This window comes from Paroedura picta, chromosome 8 (genome assembly GCF_049243985.1).
Source record: "Paroedura picta isolate Pp20150507F chromosome 8, Ppicta_v3.0, whole genome shotgun sequence".
NCBI classification, from domain to species: Eukaryota; Metazoa; Chordata; class Lepidosauria; order Squamata; family Gekkonidae; genus Paroedura; species Paroedura picta.
This window is the reverse complement of record NC_135376.1, coordinates 27,524,921-27,546,171: the sequence shown is the minus strand read 5'-3', so window position 1 is coordinate 27,546,171 and position 21,251 is coordinate 27,524,921. Positions and strand designations below refer to the sequence as shown.

The window sequence follows — 21,251 nt, the reverse complement described above, 5'->3', positions numbered from 1 at the left end:
CCTAATACACTGTCTTTTAGCTATCTGAATCCTATTAACACTAATGAGTATTATGCAGTTAAAAATGTACGCTTCAGCCTGCAAATGTGACCCCTGTGGTGGTGTCTCTGCCTTCCTAAGCTTCTGCTATTTCGAGAGAAGAAGGCCTGTACTCAGGCCCCATCTTCGGCATGACACCGAGAATTTAGCTCCCGCTATAGGCAGTGGCATAGCCTCTGGTGGCGCAGAGTGGTAAGGCAGCCAACATGCTGTCCAAAGCTCTGACCATGAGGCGGGGAGTTCGATCCCATCAGCTGGCTCAAGGTTGACTCAGCCTTCCAAGGTTGGTAAAATGAGTACCCAGTTTGCTGGGGGGTAAACGGTAATGACTGGGGAAGGCACTGGCAAACCACCCCGTATTGAGTCTGCCAAGAAAACGCTAGACGGCATCACCCCAAGGGTCAGACATGACCCGGTGCTTGCACAGGGGATACCTTTACCTTTACCTTTTATGGGCAGTGGCAGACTATATACAATGTCTACATAATCTTTTGTCAAATATGGAATGGCACATTTTAAAAACATGGATTGTTTTTGTTGTTTATTCTGAAATACATGATTTTAAATTATTTTGTTGAAAAAGTTCATGTGCATCATATTTTGAAACTGACACTTGTAATTATGTAAATCAGCCTTTCTCAACGTTTTTACTATTGAGAAACCCCTGAAATACTCTCCAGGCTTGGAGAACCCCAGAAGTGGTGTGATCATGCAGACTATGTTTGCGAAGCATTGCTGTGTTCACATGGGGCCCTTCGCCTTCTCACCACGCCAATCATTGGTCATTTTGCGAGGGGAGGGTGGGTCAATATGGCCATATATGGTCATATCTCCTGATACAAGTTTGACAAATTTTAAAAATATATTTTAAAAATTAATTAACTTCCACCCATTCAGGGAAACCCTTCCAGGGCTGTCAAGAAACCCCAGGGTTTCACAAAACCTTCGTGGAGAAAGCCTGATTTAAATAGTCTCTAAGGAATATCATTATTGGCTATCTTCAGACAATACCAGCTTGGTGTAATGGTAGATCTTGCAAAAGTGGGAAATGCTTGGTTTGGTTACATTCCAACCAAAGCTATTTAGTAACAATCCAACCAAAGCTATTTAGTATCTTATGAGAACTTGAGCGACACAGTGACTAAAAAGAATGAGATGTAATCTAGAAGGTTCCCAGTTTAAATATTGTCTCTGCTACAAACTTAGCTGGAAGCCTTCACCAATGTATTTTTCTTATTTGCTCAGAATTGCTAACTTTCAGGTTGTGCCTGGAGATCTTCTGGGACTTCAGCTGATTTCCAAACTACAGAGATCACTTCCCCTAGACAAAAGGGCTGCCTGGGAGGGTGGTGTCTATAGCATTATGCCCTGCTCACGCCCCTCTTCAAACCCAATCCTCCCCAGGCTTCATTTCCAAATATTCAGGGATTGTTCACCAATTACTCCTCCCCACCCCCTATGATAGTATTGGCCTATCATACAGAGCTATTGTAAGGATTATACAAAGAGAATGTCTATGAAATATTTTGACCACTGAAAACACTACATAATGCAATCATTATTATTATTAATTAAGCAATATTCAAGATATGTGGAGTACTGAGTTCCTCAGCTTCATCCGTTTGAATTTTAGCATGTGAAGTATAAAAATGAATTAATAAAATATTAATCACATCCAAATCTGAAATGAACTTTCCACTGTGGATTGTGATATTATAGACAACTCCTAGCAGTCACTCAACGCAGAACGGTCACAGTTTAGACATCAGACTGAGATGTATCCTTCAGGTTTGGTATTCCTTATTGGATAAACAATTGGATCCTTGGATATAAACCATACAACTCATGCTCCAGTCAAAATTATGCACTTTGTCTTTTAAGGCTTACTTATTTCAGAGAGATTGAGAAACAATGCTCTTCCCATTGTATTTCATGGTATGTTAAAACGTTTAAATGTTGGTGCATTGTGCCTTTTTATTATTCAAGTCTTAATTACCCTGCCACACTACTATATATAGCATTTAAACACATGCCTAATTTACTAGACATTGTGTGAAATCATTCTGCAGAAGCTGGACTAAGATCAGCAACTATTCTTATGGTGCATTTGGTAGGCATTTTGGATACAGGAAAATGCATACAGGAAAATGTATTTAATATAATTATTATAATATAACATTTCATTTTAAACAATCAACAGTTTTAATATATGAGAAGTTCCACCACCATCTCCAGCTTGGAAATGTCCTAGAGATTTGGGGGTGTTGCCTAAAGATGCCAGAATTTGGGGACAGGAGGGGATGCCTTGTTGTAGCTTCCATGCTCTGAAAACTGCTATTTCTTCAACAGAAATTGGTTTCTGTAATATGGAGATCACTTGTAATTTTGGAAGAACTTCAGGCTTAACCTGGAGGTTGATTATCTTGCCCCCACCTTCCAAGTACATTAGAACATGGGCTTTATAAAAAGGTTGTGCACAAATGTTAATTAGAGGCTTGTATACAACAATGTGACTGGAATGTTGAAATCAACATGTGAAACCAGAAGAGATTTGCCAACTCTAGGTTGAGAAATTCCTGGATATCTTGGGGGGGGGGGGAGAGGGTTTATGGAGGATAGGGGTGTCAGTGGGGTGGAATCCAATCCTCCAAAGCAGCAGTTTCTTCCAGGGGAAGTGATCTCTGTAGCCTGGAACTCAGCTGTGTCTAAACTCCTTTCATTTACCATTTCTTGCCCTGTGGCTGCATCATGTCCTCCCTGATCTACAGCTATTCAATCACCAATGCTACCTGCCTGCAGAGGCCCTGCCAGTGTATGGGGGTTTGCTTCCTCCCCAAGTCCCTGTCTCTTTGCTCAAGGTCTGCCTGCCACCTGATCTTTTTGCTGCTGGTTGTAAGAGAATTAAAGAGAGAGAAAGAGAAAACACCATCACATAGTATGATGTAATTTCTGGAAAAATATCAGAAGTGATGTCACATTGCTCAAGGATTTGATCCAGCCATTCTGACACTGCTGTGATGTCACTTCTTGTTTTCCCCAGAAGAGATGTCACACCACATAGGTCACTGCTCCCCACCCCTATATTCTGTCCCTCCCCATCTCCTGTAAGGAGCCAGCCATTGGCTAGCAATGCTACTTTGGCTCCTCTTCTTACCTTTCTGCCTCTCCCACCTTCCTTTCCTCAGGTATTTGTTTATGTTATGTTTCCTGCTTCTGAGCCCACTGCATTCTGTCAAGTTGTTGGCAGGATAGGGCCTGTGGGGATGCTGACTAACTTAAAAGTATAGATTTACCCCCTGTGTGATTTTTGTCAAAGAAACAGTATATGATGGTGATGATGACACATATAAATTAGGTTTAAAACCCATCAGTCAAAATGATCAGGCCCAATAAAAAGATGCATATTTAGGAAACAGAATCAAAGAGTAGTAATCCCATTAATAAATTAAAAGTAATGGGCACCAGTTTAGGCACAAAAGCTTTCTTAAAACTTGTAATCAGTTAGGCTCAACTTCTAGAGAATGAAGTTGCTCAGGGAGGAAACCTCTATAAAGTCCTGGATATTATTATGGTTTTCCGCAACACTTTTGATAGAGGGGGACCTCATAATTGGGCCTCTTTCTTCAAGGCACAAGGGAATATGTGCAGTGTTCCTCCAGATAGCAAGGCACCAGATCATTTAAGGCTTTGCACTTTAAATTGAGACACTAACTTGATTGAGAAAGTAACTTGAAGTTGTTTGAAAGTTGTGGAATGTGACCTGTCCAGCCAATCTCTGTAAAATTCTGGATCAGGTGCAGTTTTTGATTGCTTATTAAGGCAGCCCCACACAAGAGTGCATTGCAGTAGTCCAAGCTTGAGGTTACCAGGCCATATATGCAGGTGGCCACATCCATATTCTCCAGGAGAGGGAGCAGCTGGCCCACCAAACAAGGCTAGAAAAGGCATTCCTGGACATGGATGCCACCTTGAATATCAAGTAACATTTTCAGATCCAGGATCACCCCCAAGGAGAAAACCTAACCTTTCCAATAGAATACGATGCCATTCAGAACAGGTCTATTGCCTGAGTCTCCCATCATGAATATCTAAGTCTTATTTGGATTGGGCTTGGACCTATTGGCCCTCAGTAATCCCATTAGTATCTTCAGAAAAGTATCTTCATTTCTGTCAGTGGTTCTCTCACCCTCTCATCTAGATAAGCTTTTGCCAGAGTCTACCAGTCTGTTCTGGTGTAGCATTAAAACTGCCACTTGTTAGATTTTGCAACTAAACACTTTGTAACTTACAGAGCAATCCTAGGCAGGTGTATTCATAAGTCCCATGTTAGTCAGTGGATTTACTTCCAGAAAAGTGCCTTTAGGATTGCAGTCATATTTACAACCTGCCTTTTTCACATGCTCACCTGTGTGCGTCATTTGCTATTATCGCGTCTGACTTAGGACAAAACATCCTGCCATTAACAGCCTTGTTCATGTCTTGCAAACTGAATGCTGACATGAAAAAGGCAACTTCTGTTGACAGCCAAAACTGGCAAGAGTGTATTTTTACTTAAGAGTTTCTATTTTTAATACTAAATAGAATAGCTAAGAAAAAGCTTATAAAGAAAAGAACAAAGCACAGACATCTTATGCCTTTTACATTGCAATATAGGATCATTTCACTTCACCTCTAACCAAATTGAATCTTGTCCACCTTCTAATCATTAGTCACCTCTCATTATGTTATACACGTTCACAGATCTGTATTCTTTAATCTTCAAATCCAGAACTTATCCATCCATTTTTCCGTTACCTGTAAAAAGCCAAAAATAGGTTTCCACTGTGACACAAAAGTGGATGTTAATGTTTCTGCAACCAAAACTGTAAGTTTAACCATTTCCGCCAGTTCTAACAACTTTACAATCCAGTCCACTATTGCAGGTAAATTTCCTGCAATAACCCAATAATTAAACCCAATAATTAAAAAACAAAAAACAAAGTGTAAGAGAAACAAGTGTAAGAGAAACACTCCTCGTTCTCCCTCTTTCTGAAGAAAATAAGCAACTGGAAGCACCTTAATTATTGGGTTTTCCAGCTGTGCCAGAGACATACAAAGTTGCATCCTGTTGCTATCCCCTTTAGTGGGTAGGCCCCACAAGTGTGTGTTTTTGATCAAGTGCCACAATCAACTACCCTGTGGTATACATTTTTGAGAACTATTTATTTTTGCTGCCTTGAAAATGCCACCAGTGGCTAAAATCAACATGCAGCAATTTGTGTCACTACACCAACAAGCTAGAAATAGCCTGGATGCGCAAAACTATAGATTAGGGATTATTAGGGAGGGCAAAGGCATAGGGGACATGCAGCAATTCCTAGAGCAACTCGACATCATTTCTGGTTTATTTCTGGAAGTGACATCACAGCACATACAATGCTATTTTAAAATATATATATATATACATCCTACCACCAAATGGCATCCGGTAACAAGAGCTGCTGCAACTCTAGATGTAGAGCAGGGGGTGTCACTTTCTTACCCCCTTGTACCACTACTCATTCCTATTCTTTGATTTTGTTTCTACAGTCAGAGTTTTTGGTTTGTCTTTTCTTCAGCTACTATGGAGCTTGGAAATCTTTCCAGATTATTCCTCTGTCTCTTCTTCTTAGATATAATACAAGAAAGGGAGAAGGGAAACAGCATGACTAGATAGGGAGAAAAGACTGGAAGGCTAACACAGTATCAGAATGGTTTCTGCATTGGTTGCTAGTTGCAGCCCAGATCAAGTTCAACGATATGATGCTAACCTTTAAGACCCATTGCAGTCGGTGAGCCACTTACGGGGGGGGGGGGGCAATTTCAGTGCTCTGAGAGCATTAACACAGCAATAATAGTCCTCTCCCTATTCTGACTCTGTGGCATATCTCAAGGCCCAAAAAATGATGCTGTGGCCGACAATGAAGACAGGCTTCCATCGCCCCACGACAGCTGCTAAGATAAGAATCATGGAACTCGCACATATGAACAGAAGGCCTCAGAGTGCTAGTGATCCAGGGTTTTAATGTGATCCCTATTCCAGCCCTCAGCCACTGCCTGCATGGCAGCCCCATATGTAATGAAGGCAAGCCTGGCTTCTGTATGCAAAGACGCAATACGGACGAAAACTGAAAATGTGACAAGCACATGCCGTTTTCATGGATTAAAAAGGGGCCTGACACTGTGGGCCGCAATACCATGTAATGGGAAACACAGCGGATGGGGCAGGAAGAGGAGCAGTTGGATTACTACAGTGCAGAGCCAAAGGCCGGTGTATGCTTTAAACTGGGGACCAGTCGACAATTTTAGTGAGGCCGGGGGGGGGGTAGTCTTTTGCCAAGGGATGTCGCTGCTGCCTGAGCCCCTGCTCCACTTACTTTCCCACCAGCACCCCTGACTTCCTGCTGCCTGCTGGGGGGTGCTGCCAGCAGCAGTTGCGCAGTGCCATGTCGAGGGGGAGCCCCAGCCATAGTGGCCACCAGAGAGCACCAAAGGTGAGCCGGTGGCTGAGTGGCAGGGCAGCCCCTGAGGCAGCCACCCAGCAATGGCTGCCTATGAGGGACTGCCTATCACCTTATGCTCCCTGCAGGGCTTTGTGTTCTCCAGGTACTAAACTGTTGGTGGTTCCCAGCCTGCGAAAGGTTTTCTTGGCCTTGGCCATGGCCAGGGCCTGGTCCTGACCTGTTAGAGTGAGCTCCTGGAAAAGCTGAAGGCCCTGCAGGAACTGTTATGGTTCTGCAGGGCCTGTAAGCTGGAGCTCTTTTGCCGTTTGAGGCCAGAGTGCGGAAGATCTAGGGGCCCCTCCATATTTAAGAGTGTTCAGATTTAGCTCTATTCTATAACTGGAATAGTAGGCATCTCTGGGAGTTGACCCCTGAGGCACTGGGGGGGGGGGAGGATTATCTATTTGCTGCCGGAGTTTGTTCTCTTAATGTTTTAATGTTTTAATCCATGTGGGGTTTTAATCTTTTATTGTAACCCGCCATGAGATGTTTTGCGATAGCAGCGGGTAAGAAATCAAACAAGCAAACAAACAAACAAATAAATGATTGACAGAAGAGTTTTCAGCAAGACAGAGGGGAACGCAGGAAAGAATAACTTCTAAAATCACCAAAATTAGTCAAAACAGTTATCAGTCTGGTTTCTTTTGTCCCTGTGTAAAGTCATATTGTTATAACTACTTATCTTCAGGAATATTCACAAATATGATGACCTTTAGAATCCTAAATGGCTAGGGTCCAAACGAACTGAAGTGCCCAAGCTTTGAAAGCAATGGGCAATGGACCACTACACCAAACTGGCTTTAATGAGTCAACCTGTCTCATGTCAGGTATTCTTCTTGTATTACTGCCTTTTCCTAGCACGATTCCCCATTGACTCTGGTCTTCTTATGGTCTTCTCTGGTCTTCTTATGATGTGAGCAAAGTACAATAGCCTCTTCTTAGTCATCTTAGCTTATAGAGAGAATTCAGGATTGGTTTGATCAAGGACCTGCTCTTTTGTCTAAATACATGAGCTTATCTTATACCATCAGACCTGGTTGATCAAGGTCAGCGTAGTCTAGTCAGGCCTGAGGAACGTCTACTGTGTTCAGGCAGAAGCTGTTCGCATTGCCTATTGCCTGATCTTTTGTTTGAGACTGGAAATTGAACCTGGAACTTTCTGCATGCAGAGCAGATATCCCATTGCTAAGGCAAAGGTTATGTTTTGTAAAATTAGATCCTAAGTAAAAAGATACATTTATTTTTCTTTTTTTAGATCAGACGAATTTGCCAAAATTATTATGAAGTACATTTGTATCGAGATTTTTGCAGTTTACATCACTAATATCTGCAACTAAAATGCAGTTGTGTGCAATGTTAACCTTTTCCCCCCTAATTCATGGGTATTTATTTATTAGTATCTTTATTTATTAAAGCTGTTTGTTCATAACAGGCTGGGACTAATGGCTATATGGCTCCTGAAATCCTAAAGGAAGATGAGACTTACTCCTACCCTGTGGACTGGTTTGCACTGGGATGCACTATTTATGAAATGGTTGCTGCTCGAACTCCATTCAGGAATCACAAAGAGAAGATCAGTAAAGAAGAGTTAAAGAGAAGAACCATAGAAGATGAGGTGACATTTGAGGATTCCGGCTTCAGTGAGGGAGCAAAAGATATTTGCAGAATGTTCTTAGCTAAAAAACCGGAAGAGCGTTTAGGAGGCAGGTATGTTTGTACTTTATTTGATTAACTAGTATTAAGGCCTGTTGTAACAATAAGCATTTGAAAACTGAGGCAATGTCCCCCTTGGGGATGTCTGTAGGCAGAAGGGAAGGCAGTTGGCAAGCATGCTGAGACACCAGCCACAGGGCTGCCCCTACATTGGCCAAGGCTTGGTCCATGACAGTGGTAAACACCTTGCTGTGAAGTGCTTGCCTTTGGGGGGGAAGTGCTTGCCTTTGCACACATGCACAAACAAGATGACAGATGGAAAAGAAAATGACAAACCTGCGAATGACCGGTCTGAGGGTGGTGGAGATCAGCACACTGTTGTTAGTGCTGGAGAAGGTGCGGCTGCAGCACAGTAGGTGTTCTGCCAAGAGGTCTGGCTGTCTGCAGCCTCCCTCCAGAGTGGTTGCCCATGGCCTAGTTGGGACGTCACTGCTGCAGCAGGCCTCCCTCTATACTCCCTCCAGAAAAGAGGCTACATGGGAGGTCGGCCTCAGGGGCTGGAACACAGCCTTGCACGGGCAGCCCTGCAAATGCAGGTTGCCTAGGGCGAGCAGTACAGCCACATAGCCCTCTCTCAACATGGAGGTTTTCCCACCACCAGGAAAAGGGCACTCCAGGTTGGTCAGCAGTTGCTTGGCAGAAATCTCAGACTGCCTTTTTCCTATTGATGGAACACCCTCCCCCCCATGCAGGGTCAATTGCTTCCAGTTTTAATGAGTGTATCTAGCTTATTTGTCCCCTCTTGGATAGGAAACCAAAGCAAACTGAAGTGGAGTGGACCAAATAATTATTCATAGATGAAAAGCTTCCAGTTTCATTCCAGATAATGAAATTTTGCATCCATGTAATCCATGAAATTTTGCATCCTGCCAGAAGGGTACAAAATATTTACAGTTATAGTCACATGCCCTTTCATTTACTTATAGTGAACACTTTTATTGCATAAAAGTTTAAAAGTTTTATTATGCTTAATCTCTGCATTCTGCTCTGTGACCATATAAATAAACTTGACTTGACTTGACTTGACTTGACTTAAGGAGTGCATTGTCAGTCCCATCGGTTTTATTAAGAAGATTTCCCACCTTTGGAAATTTTTTTACAGAGGCTGGACAGCCATCTGACGAAGAAGCTGATTCTGCGAAGGTTCAAATGGGTGGCAAGTTACAGTGGATGAACGATAGGGTTGTGAGTGTCCTGCATAGTGCAGGGGGTTGGACTAGATGACCCAGGAGGTCCCTTCCAATTCTATGATTCTAGATAAAGAAGTTAATAAGTGACTGTGGCACCATCAGTGTGTGGCAAGACTTCAGAAGCTTCTTCCATAGGCAACAGACTCAGCCATGTTTGTTAACGTTCTCATTATTGCCAAGAATAATATCCACACAGGTATCCACATGAGCAGTTTCCTTCGCCTGCCTACATTGCCCCTTAATGGGGGCTGAATTATGCCTCTGCCATAGGACAGTTTCACCAGACCTGCCCAGGTCTGGTTGATTTATCTTGCCCAAGGCCCCAGCTCCTCTATGTTCTTCTTCCTCCTACCTCAGCCTTTCTCAGCTAGCATGCTTTCCTTTCCCCTTTGGGGCTCCACCCATGCTGACCAAGCCCAGCACTTTTGCTCTGAGCTTTGCTTCAGCCCCTCCTTGCCTTGACCCACCGTATACTGGAGTAGCAGCTATCTTTGGTCAAATAGGTAGAGCCTCATCTGGCTTCTGCTGCTGCCTCTGTGCCAAAGTGATAGATTCATTCATGATTAGGAAACCAGATCTTAAGTTACTAGAAGGTTTTGCAGCATTGTTATTGACTCTAAAAGAGACCTATATATGATATTCTGACACAGACATGAATATTAGCGGTGCCAGAAAGTAAATATACCATCTACCTAATGTAGGTTTTACATTCTCATTGCAGGTACAAGGTAACTGATTCAAGATTTGTTTGTTAAAATGTCATAAATCTTGACTTTTACTGGACTCACTAGAATAAGACCAAAGTACATGCTATGTTGGGGGATGAACAATTTGATCCCTCATAAGCCTCAAAAAACCAGCCTGTGGGGAGGTGGACTATATGGGGCTCAATGCTAGGGAATAAGGAATTAACCCTTTATCCTTGTGCTGTTTCTCCAATCAAAACTAGCACCCTCAGATTGCTTTTAGCACTGCAAGGGAAAAACAGGAAAGAACTGGGATATCTCAGCCATTAAATTATTTCAAAAGCCTAAAGAAAGTCTTCTCCTGTAGTTTTGTGGGCTTTGTGACCTTTAGAGAATCAGATGTGACATAGAGACCATTTCCACATGAAGACTATGTTCCTGGACAGCCTTCAAATGTTGGCAGGTTTTAGAGCCCCCTCCACATGACATCGCTGCATCCCGAGCCTGTCCAGTAGCCAGGTTGAGATTTCGTCATTTTTAACTTGTGCGTTCGGGAATCACCACAACTGGATTTACCACCCTAAATTGCGTGTTCCATCAGTGAGCACCCAGGGATAAAACTGTATGGAGGGGAAAACGAGCAACAGTCTTGGCAGCTTTGTCCTACTCTCACATCCACCCTCCCCTCTCCATTTCCTGCTCCAAGTAATTTTTTTTAAAATGATGCGGTCCATGTTGCAGTGTAGCTGCAAACCTACATTGTCAAAGGTGAAATAAAATCTTCTTTAAAGTGCCCATGGTCTTTTTGGGGTCAGGCAGGCAAAACACAACCCCTTTCCTGTCTTCTGGAGGTGAGAATGAACTGGGAAAGGGGGAGGGAGTGATCAGGCTGCCTTCTCCCAATCATACAGGGGTGTAAGCACCTTGTTTTTGGGTTCCAGGGACTATGTTCAGCCTTCTCACAACTCAGGCAGGCAAAAATAGCCCCACTTGTGTTTTCTGGAAGTGGGAAATGAGCTGGGAAAGAGGTGGGATGGGTGATCCAGCAGCCTTCTCCTGATCATACAGGGGTCTGAGCACTTTGCTTTTAAGCCAATCATTTACACAAAATGTCTTTTTGGTATTTAGTTACCTGTCCAGCCTTCTCACAACTCAGGCAGGCATAAACAGCCCTGTTTCTATTTTCTGGAGGTGGGAAATAATCTGAGAAAGAGGGGGGGGGGAGTAGGTGATCAGGCTGCCTTCTCCTAATCATGCAGGGGTCTGAGCGTTATGTTTTAAAGCCAGCCATTAGCACAAAATGTCTTTTTTGGCTCCAGGAACCACGTTCAGTGTCCCAGAAATCCACCCAGACAGAAATAAACTGCAAAAGAACATGAATTCCAAAGGGGGGGGATGCTGTATCGTTCTGGTGTTTCTCCATAGTAACACGGCAGTGTTGATTGTTATTATAAATGCATCTGTGTTGTGGCATTACTTCATAGCAATGCAGAAGTACTTTAAAAATTAATTTCAGGGCTGGGAGGGAGAAAGTTTCAGTCCATGAGAGAACTGCTGTGCTGTGATTGGTGGCTTGTTGTGATTGATAAGTCAAGGAGCAGAGGAAGAAGTTCGGCTTGATTTCCCTCGTGGCCTTGTCAGGAGGCAAAAAGCCACGATGGGGCAGAGGGAAAACATGGAAGGGGTCTCCCTATGAGGGGGGCTGCAAACTTGAGATTTACCATTCCGCATTTGTAAGCAGGAAGTGTGCAGAAATGGTCAGACTTTCCATCAACTTCTTCCTATTCTGAAAGGCATAATAGTGCAAATGTATGCATTTTAAAGTGATGTATGCTTTATGCCTGTTTAACTCTTTGAGAAGCTACACTTTCTGAATTCTGGCCTGCATCCACATGGGGATTTTTCACCATGATCTTGTACTTCTTGTGAGCACGTCACATGGGCATTCTGAAGTTCAATCAAAGGAAAATGTGTTTGCTCCAACAAATGCCATCTTTCTTTCTTGGAGGAAGTCTTAGCAGAAGGGAGTAATTGGGATCTAGCCCAGTGTGACTGTCCAATCTTCCCTTGGAATTAAGTCTTACTGTGTTCAAATGCTGTAAAAGCCTGAATTCTGATTAGGATCATACTCAGGTTTATCAACTGGGGCTTACTTCCAGGAAAGTGCTCTTAGGATGGCATTGGTAAACTGCAATATTGTGCACAGTCACACGGGCAAAAGACCTTTGACGACACAGGGAATTACCGAGTTAATAGGATCAGGCTTCAAATTGATGTTTTGGGCACTGAGCACTGTATTAAATTTTATTTTATGCACATCTGACTATACTATGTATGGTTCATTTGAGAAAGAGGAGGATTGAAGTGTGAAAAAATTAATGCTGGTTTGATAATTGCCCTGACAGAGCTCTCAGCTTTCCACAGGACCTGTAACAAGGTGCTCTTTTGCGAGGCATTTGGCTGAAGTCTGGGCTAGGAAGAACTGCTCCCTTCACGCGCAGGCCTGTAAAAACCTGCCGGAACACAATTTTTGAGGCTCCCTCCTGAAGGATCAGTGGCTGCTGGGTATAGGGGTTGGGGTAGAGTGGGGGTGTAGTGGCTTATCCTGTAGCTATGATTTTACTGCCATCTTGGTTTTGTATGGCTATTGTTTTATGGGATTTTAGATTTTATGTAAACCACCACGAGCCAGTTGATTCCGGGAATTGCAGTCTAAAAATTTTAATATAAATAAATAAATAAAAATACGAACTGTTACTAATTGTATTATCATGACCACCAACTCTTTAATATTTTATTTCTACCTTAATAAGTTACCTCATGTTCTCTTGTAGCTGACTGTGTCATTTCTGGACAAGAGATTCATTTTTAGTTGGGGGAAGGTAGAGGAAACATAGTACTGTTTTACATTTGCTCATTATTGATAATTTATTTATTGATGACAGTTTTGTAACTGTGCTGTTATAATAATAAAAATAGGCATACCTATGTCTGCAAAGTGAAAAATGTATTCGCTAAACAAAAATGTTACTTAATAATTGACTCATGAAAGCCATGGTCATGAGAGACAAGGAAGTAATTAATTAGTCGGGGATAAAGAATGAGAAAGAAAATTGCAATGAGAAGCTGAACTTTTGTTGGGGAGGACATACTTCCAAGTAAACTAACAGTAGGCTATTACCACTTGGGAATTTTATAGGGAAGATAACTCTACAATTATTGCTGTATGGAATCTTCATTTAAATAAACAGCACATCTGATTGTTAAAAAGTGTATGACTGAGCACTGTAATGTGTCCTGCCATGGAAGCAGACTTCCCGTGCCATCCTAAGCAAAATTATACCCCACTAAGAACATTGAAGTCAATAGGCTTAAAAGGATGTAGCTCTGTTTAGGGCAGCACCATTTTGTACCTTTCCCCCTAACAAGTTAATGTAGTCAAATGCATAGTCACATCATATTTCAAGGCTATATATCAACTCACTCGATCAAACATATACAATTGTGCAGATTAAACAAATTTTGCCTGACTGAATTTTCTGCTTGTTATCATCCTTTGGTCCCTTCCATCTACCTTTATTGGCATAAAATTTGATACACATAAAACAAAATTTAAACCACAAACACATTCCTGCCATAGATATATGGACAACAGTAATAAAGCCTTATGTCATACAACCGATCTGCAGCAGAGATAGATTGGTTCCTGAGATAATTGACAGAATTTTTGCAAGGTCCACTACTGCAAATGTCATTTACTGCCTGCAAACAAACAGTGAAGTATCTTTATGGATCCATGTTCCTGGTAATTCTGTCTTCTGCTCCAGCTTGTTGAATGTTATATTAACCTCTAAGGAAGCGGAGAACTGCTTTGCAAAAGTTATTTGTGCAGATGTTTCTCATGCTGCTGTTATTTCTAAAATATGCTGCTTTAGCATTCTTTTGCTAGTTGTGATAAATTTGCATGATTCCAAAGAGGCTTCTATTCTGTGACCCAGATCTCTGTACCATATAGCAATAAAATTGTTATCCAGCTCTCAAATTCAATTGGTGGAGCTACACAGACAGGAAATAAAAGCAGTGCAATCAAGCACTAGAACAAAAATGCCAGCTAACAAAATACACATGACAAAACACAGCCCTATAAGTCAACTATTCTGTACTAGTAGATGGTATGTGGAACAACTGGGAATGAGCAGATTGAAATTTGTATACAATGAGCTTGTTTTTCATAGCCACAACATGTACAGTATTTGCTGGCCTATAAGACTACTTTCCCCCCCTAAAAAACATGCCTCCAAGTGGGGGGGGGTCATCCTATATGCCAGGTGCACTTCAGTTGGGATAGACATAGCTGCCCATAGTGGCCCATAGTACTGTAATGTAATGTAACAAACTCTATATTTTGAGTGGAAATGTTGGGGGGTTGTCTTATACACCCAGTCATCTTATACGCCGGCAAATACGGTACTTTGAAATATGTACTTGAAAATGTGTGTCCAAGCAACACTTGGAAATATTACGAGTGGGAAAAGCCATCCATGATATAGAGGTGTCAATGTATGTATGTATGTATGTATTTATTTATTTATTTATTATATTTATATACCGCCCTCCCCAAAGGCTCAGGGTGGTTCATATAAAACAAAAACCCTATCTCTGCCTAAGACTGGAGACATTTGTTCAAGAACAGCTCATCCTTACGTAAAGATTAGCTAAAAATTCTGCTAAGGTCATTGAGACCTTGGGTAATCTGTTTAAGTACCTGTTGCATAAGTTAAAGCTTCTCAGAGGCAGCTTTAATTTGTACACCTTACTCTTTTGTTTCTGTTGAAGAGCCAGAAGCCGCAGAGATTAACCATTTCATCTCCCATATATACCTCCCCCCTCCTTGTAGCTTCACATAGCAAAAACAGACATCAAAGCTCTTTGACAAATCCCTTTTTTCTGTGATAGGAAAGAAGCAGAAACTGTTTTTCCCTTCTTCTTTTCTGGGATAAAACAAATTGGGAATAGAAAGCCAACATGGTTAAAATTGCCAATTCTGGGTTGGGAAACGCTTGGATGTTAGGCGGAGGTAGAGTGTGGAGAAGAGGAGAATTTGGGGAAGGGAAGAACCTTGGTGGAATATAATGCCATAGACTGGACCCTCCAAAACAGCAGCCAACTGATCTTTACAGTCTGGAGATCAATTGTAATTTCAGAAGGACTCCAGACCCCACCCAGCTGTTGTCAGCCATAACTGTGGTATACTGGTTAGAGGTGACCAATCACAGGTGACCTTGGGCCCATCACAGTGTCTCAGGCTATCCTCACATGGTTGTCCTTGTGAAGATAAAGGGAAGGGGGGGGGGAGAATGATGTGATACCTCAGGTTGGGTTCCTGTTAGGGAGAAAGGCCAGATATAATTCCTTTTTTAAATAACAAATTTAAAATAAAATATAAATAAAATGTCAAAGCGCTCGTTCGTTTTAAAGCACCCAAATGAATCCTGATTGCAGCCTTTCTCTTTTTAAGCCATGTTTTCAGTGGCATTTTAGGAAGCCACACGTTAAAAGATTCTTCTAAAAGAGTTACATTTGATTCAAAGTAGCCGGCTACCAAATGACAAAGAGTACACAAGTTATTATTATTCGTTATTATTGATATAGTGCCATCAATGCACACTGTCCCTTAGAAAGTAACCCAGGAATAACAAGCAGCTCTCTACAGGAGCAGCTCTCAGCAATGGCAGGAAACAAGAGGCCAGCCAGAAGATCCCCTCCCTGCCCCAGGGATACTAGCAACCTTAAGCCACCAGCTACAGAAACAACAGAGACTGCGTAAACAAACCTGGTCATGAACGTGGCAATTAGAACAGCCAGTGGCCTGAACTGATGCTTTTAGTACAAACAAAAATCTTACATTAACAGAACTATATTTCATTGAAATTGAAGCGGTATCCGAATTATGAGCTCAGTTCACTGGGATATCTATAGGGCAAAAGCCATTTTAAAAAACCTATGGATGCACCTCCTTGCTTCTTGCTACTCTGTGCCCTACGGTGATTTCTTCACACGCACAAAAAAGCCTGGGGGTGGTGCTAAAACGTCACTTTCTAAGCAGGGCGTAGGAGTTGGCTATTCAGAACGGCATTCCCTATCCCACAATCTGCTGGCACTTAAGGCATAGAAAAGCAGAAAAGTGTCCAAGTATGTACATGATAGAAATGGTTAAGCACCTGCACCCAAGCTCTCTGTTAATTCTTTTATCACTTGAATGCAAAGCAACAGATTATTGCTAAGAAATGTGCACACACTCTTATTTCATAGAATTTTGGCCATATAAAATCACGTATTTAATGTTTGTATACTGCAAGCGTCTTTTCCCCCCTAACATTTGGCTGGTCTTGAATAAAATCTGTGTGCATGGAGGTGATTTATCTATTTTATTAAAATAATTATATCACATTGTTCTGTTTGAAAAAGAAATGTCCAAGGTTTACAATATTAAAACAGTTTAAATAGGTAGCTGCTACTGCAAACTTACAAGCATCAAGGGCAGAATTGTTATTTTTTTAAAGACCTGGAATAAAATATATTTTCAGCTAATGCTAAGCAGTATTCCAGGGAGGGGGACGTATCACAGACTTGCTCATCCAGCTTCTCACTGATCAGATTTCTCCAATGGGGGCTCCCTCAATAAAGCATCCTCAGTTGACATCAGCGTATTAACTGGTAGCATAGTTGGAAGCTGTCCGCTAGGTCCTTTGAATATAAGCCTTTTTAAGGTTAACACCAACAATTTCTATTAGTCTAGATTCACATGCTGGCATCCAATAATTAGCACAGGATGGGGATGTTTTTAGTGCAGCCAGTAATTATCTGTACACTGACTGCCATATCTAAGACAGTTGTAGCTTCCAAATTGTTTTCAAAGGTAGTTCCACATGTAGTGTGTCCTACCAAGATGTATGATGATAACTTCATCTTTTCTAGGAAAGGCCATTGGTGAACCAATGTAAGTTAAAGAGACATCATCTTGCTAGTTTTGTCATTTCGGCATCCATGGTCAATGAGCTGTCCAATTATGATTATTATCATTATTATTATGATTATGATTATTATGATTATTATTATGATTATTATTATGATTATTATTGAATTTGTTGCCTGCTGCTGTTGACAAACCGTCTCGTGGTGGGTTACAAGATAAAGCCCTGTCCATGAAGTTTCTTTCCTCCCCCCCCCCACTTTTTTGCGGGTAGGTTTTGATGCCATACACTTGTATTTTTCCTTCATCCCCCCTTCCCTCATAGCTCCTGGTGTGTTTTGTGTTTTTTTTTTTTACAACGTTATGGTGTTATAACACTACTGCATATGTCTTGTTGCTGACAAAAGTATATGAGGACACACTTAGCATATTTCATAATAACTGAATCCCCCAAAATGGAATTCTGTCATTCAGAGCATGCTTTCGTTTGCTTGACAGTCTTTTGTCTTGTTGCAGGAATGCTGATGACGATCCCAGAAAGCACCAATTCTTCAAGTCCATAAACTTCCGTAGGCTGGAGGGAGGCGTCACAGATCCTCCCTTTGTGCCAGATCCATCTGTTGTCTATGCCAAAGATGTTACAGACATTGATGACTTCTCTGAAGTTAAAGGAATTGAGTTTAGTGACAAAGACAGTAAATTCTACAAGAAATTTTCCACAGGGGCTGTCTCTATATCTTGGCAGAATGAAATAATTGAAACAGGATTGTTCAAAGAACTGAATGATCCCAACAGAATAGTAAGTGGCAAGTCTGCAGTTTGTTTGTTGCTATAAATGTGACATCTGAAATGTTATTTCCAGAAATCAGAGATGTTCATCAAGGACTCATCAACATCCTTACAGCAAACTGAATAAGCTCTTCCTGTTTCCGGCTGATACCTTATTGGAAATTTTTGAAATGAAGAATCGGGATTCTTTTAAGATTTCACACAACATTTTGGTTTCTTGCTAAAATGTGCAAAAACTGACATTTGAATTTTAAATAATTTTGCTTAGGACTGCCAGCTACTTTGCAATGTTCAGTAGTAATTCATTGAAGTTCATGGTAAAAAAGACATTGTTGGAGTGGAAATGAGATAGTGGTTCGTGGATTGATTTATACAGGTTATTCCTTTTTATGTTTATGTTTATATAGGCTATTCCTTTCTAGGGTTCTCCATGTATCTATCATTGTTATAATAGTTAATAATAGTTATAATAGTTAACTCTCCTTTTTGCTAACAGTTTCACCTTTCTATCAGGCTTCCTGATAATATCTTTTCATTTTGATGAAAGCTGTAGTTTAAATTAAACTACAAATGAGTTATGCCAGTTTGTAACTGGCCTTTCAGAGGAGAAAGAACAGAAAGGCAACAGCAATACTTATTCTGCAAGTAAGGGGTTTAAATAAATTATTTTTACAAGTGCTTTTAATGTGGGGAAAATATGCATACATGTGTATAGCTTAGATCAGGGGTAGTCAACCTGTGGTCCTCCAGATGTCCATGTACTACAATTCCCATGAGCCCCTGCCAGCATTTGCATTTGCTGGCTGGGGCTCATGGGAATTGTAGTCCATGGACATCTGGAGGACCACAGGTTGACTACCCCTGGCTTAGATGAGTACTGTATTGGCTCTTGTAAATGTCTTACTTCAACAAGAATCTATTTTTTGATATTTTGAAACAGGCCTGCAACCATGTGCTACTAATGTAGTGTTATTGGGGACTCTTCAATGGCTGAAAATAGCTGTTAGAAGACCAGAGTTTGATGTTATATTCTTAAGGTCAACTCCTTAGAATTTGTTTGTATTATCCAGCTCCTCCCTTAACTCTGAGATGAAGTTGTTTGTGTTCAATGCCGGGAAGATGGAGAAATGTTATGGCAGGCTGCACCTTCCTTCAGATTTACTGGAGAAGACAGCATATGGAGGGCAGGCCGGACAGCCACTAGTGCATCCTTACATTGTGCCTGAATCCAGCACAATCTCCTCTTTAAGAAATATTTTGTACAGTACTTTAATCATCATTTGTATTAGGCTTTTATTCTTAGCAGTTCCTTACAGACTCGTTGCTGGGCTGAGGAGCACAATTAAAATATACATTATATTAAAATGGATGCAAGCAGGAACTTTTAAACAGATGTCAATAAAGGATTCTGCAAGATTTGGATTTATTTTAGTACTTTACATATTGATTCTTCGTGGGCTGGAGATAACCTACAGCTTAATAAGATATTTCTAGTTCATATAATAGTAGGCTTTCCACAAGTAAAACAAAATAATGAACATATGTAGTTTGCAGTACTGAACTTTACCTTCCACCCTCTACAACTAAGATATGCATGTGGTTGTCATCTCATAATGTTAATTCTGACCATTATGTTCAGATCTTGAAAGTAATAACAAAGCTAAAAAGCCCCCAAGACTCATCTAACGGGGGCCATTGCCGCTGTGGGGGAGGAACGCCGACAGGGAGCTGGCTGGTGGGAGGGAACTCCCCATCATTTGGGGGTGTGGTGGGTCCTGGCTGCAGTTCTACAATTGGGGCAGGACTGGGTCAGGTTTTTGTGGCTCATTTTGGTGGCAGGAATCATCTGGACCACCAGCCATGGGAGAAGAGTTTTTTTCCGAGTGGGTTTGCACAACCAAGCCTATCAGAGGTGGTTTTCAGGTTTACATGTATCCAGCCACCGTGGAAATGGCAGTTCTTCATCTTGCTCATCTGTGGCTCCATGGGGTCCAGGATACCAACAACCCACTCTGTGGCCAGAGGCCCATCAGGCTTTTTTTTTTGCAGGGCCTGAGAGCCAATGTTTGGCTAACTATCAAGCTTAGGGTTATGCTGTGTGACTGCAGGCATGGATGTGAAATGGGAATTCTGCTGCACAGCCGCAAGTATCACCCTGGTCATATGGCCAGGAGGTAATGCCCAGGCACAGCTGGCAGCAATCTGGCCGTACGATGACTAGGTGGTACGTAAGTTGTGGAAGCAGATGGCGTTGGCCGTCTCTGCATCTAGGTACGCAGACTGTACATGTGGGCATCCACATAATGTTAATTCTGATCATTCATCTCATAATGTTAATTCTGATCATTCTGAAGTTCAGATCTTGAAAGTAATAACAAAGCTAATTAAAGACAAATTCAAAGTTTTGCAAAGCTATGTAAATGTTGTGTTTTTCTGTCTTTTTGCACACTGCTCCTTTACCTCTCATCGTTTTACAAGTTCACACATTTAGAGTGCAACCCTGAGAACAGTTTCCTGGGAGTAAGGTGCTTGAGTAGGATTCTGAGTAGAACTGCTTTGGGTGACACTATTAATGCAGAACTCTTGATACCTTCATTAGAAGTGAATGGGGAGGAGTTAGAAACAATTGTGGCCAGAAAAAGGGAAAGAGGTCTTTTTTTGCTTTGTGTATTCTTGTAGCTGAAGTGAAAAGCATAAAAAATGTCATTCCAGATAAAGTACATGTTTGAAATCAATATGTGGCATAGGGTCACATGGGCATAGGGCCAGAATTTAGACCAACTACAATAGATATGCTTATTATATCACCCAATGCCTAAGTTTTATATTTTCCCCAGTATAAAGTTTTATTTTAAATTCCATTATATTTATCTCTAGTATCAGGTATATTACTTACAGTCCCCCATACAAATAGCTCCTTTAGGAAAAATGGATCAGTAGAGCTAGGAAAGGCCTTCTAATATGGGGGGGGGGAGGAAATTGTAATAGCAAAAATACTACACCATGGGCAGAACTGGAGGAGCAGAGATGGGATATTCTAGGGAGTTGAAATATGGTAGACCTACCCATGTGGGAGAGTACCTGTGAGCTAAAGTCTGGTGGATTAGGGCAGAAGGTCATTTGTAAAAAAACTATTATGTGTAGAAGTCCCCAGTTACCAAGCAGTGTATCAGTTGCCCAAAGATCAAAACAAGAGAGTAGAAACCATAAGTGTGCCACAAGCAGCCCTCCCCCCAGTAGAAGCCCAGGAACTTAAAAGCAGTGTTGATAATCCTTGATGCAAGTTAGCCATACCACTCTTTATGTAGACCTCACAGACTTAGTGACTTGGCTTCAATTA

The 21,251-nt window shown here is 41.5% G+C and overlaps 1 protein-coding gene across 1 annotated transcript in view; it reads left to right on the top strand.

The window, feature by feature from the left end:
• The window catches only part of GRK7 (G protein-coupled receptor kinase 7), a 37,999-nt gene extending 17,704 nt beyond the window's left edge, over nt 1–20,295 (top strand). The window contains exons 3-4 of the mRNA XM_077348782.1: nt 7,993–8,267; nt 17,639–20,295. Of these exons, the coding sequence (XP_077204897.1) occupies nt 7,993–8,267; nt 17,639–17,957 (594 nt within the window). The 3' untranslated portion in view covers nt 17,958–20,295. The remainder of the gene's footprint in view (nt 1–7,992; nt 8,268–17,638) is intronic.
• Nucleotides 20,296–21,251: the final 956 nt, after the last annotated feature.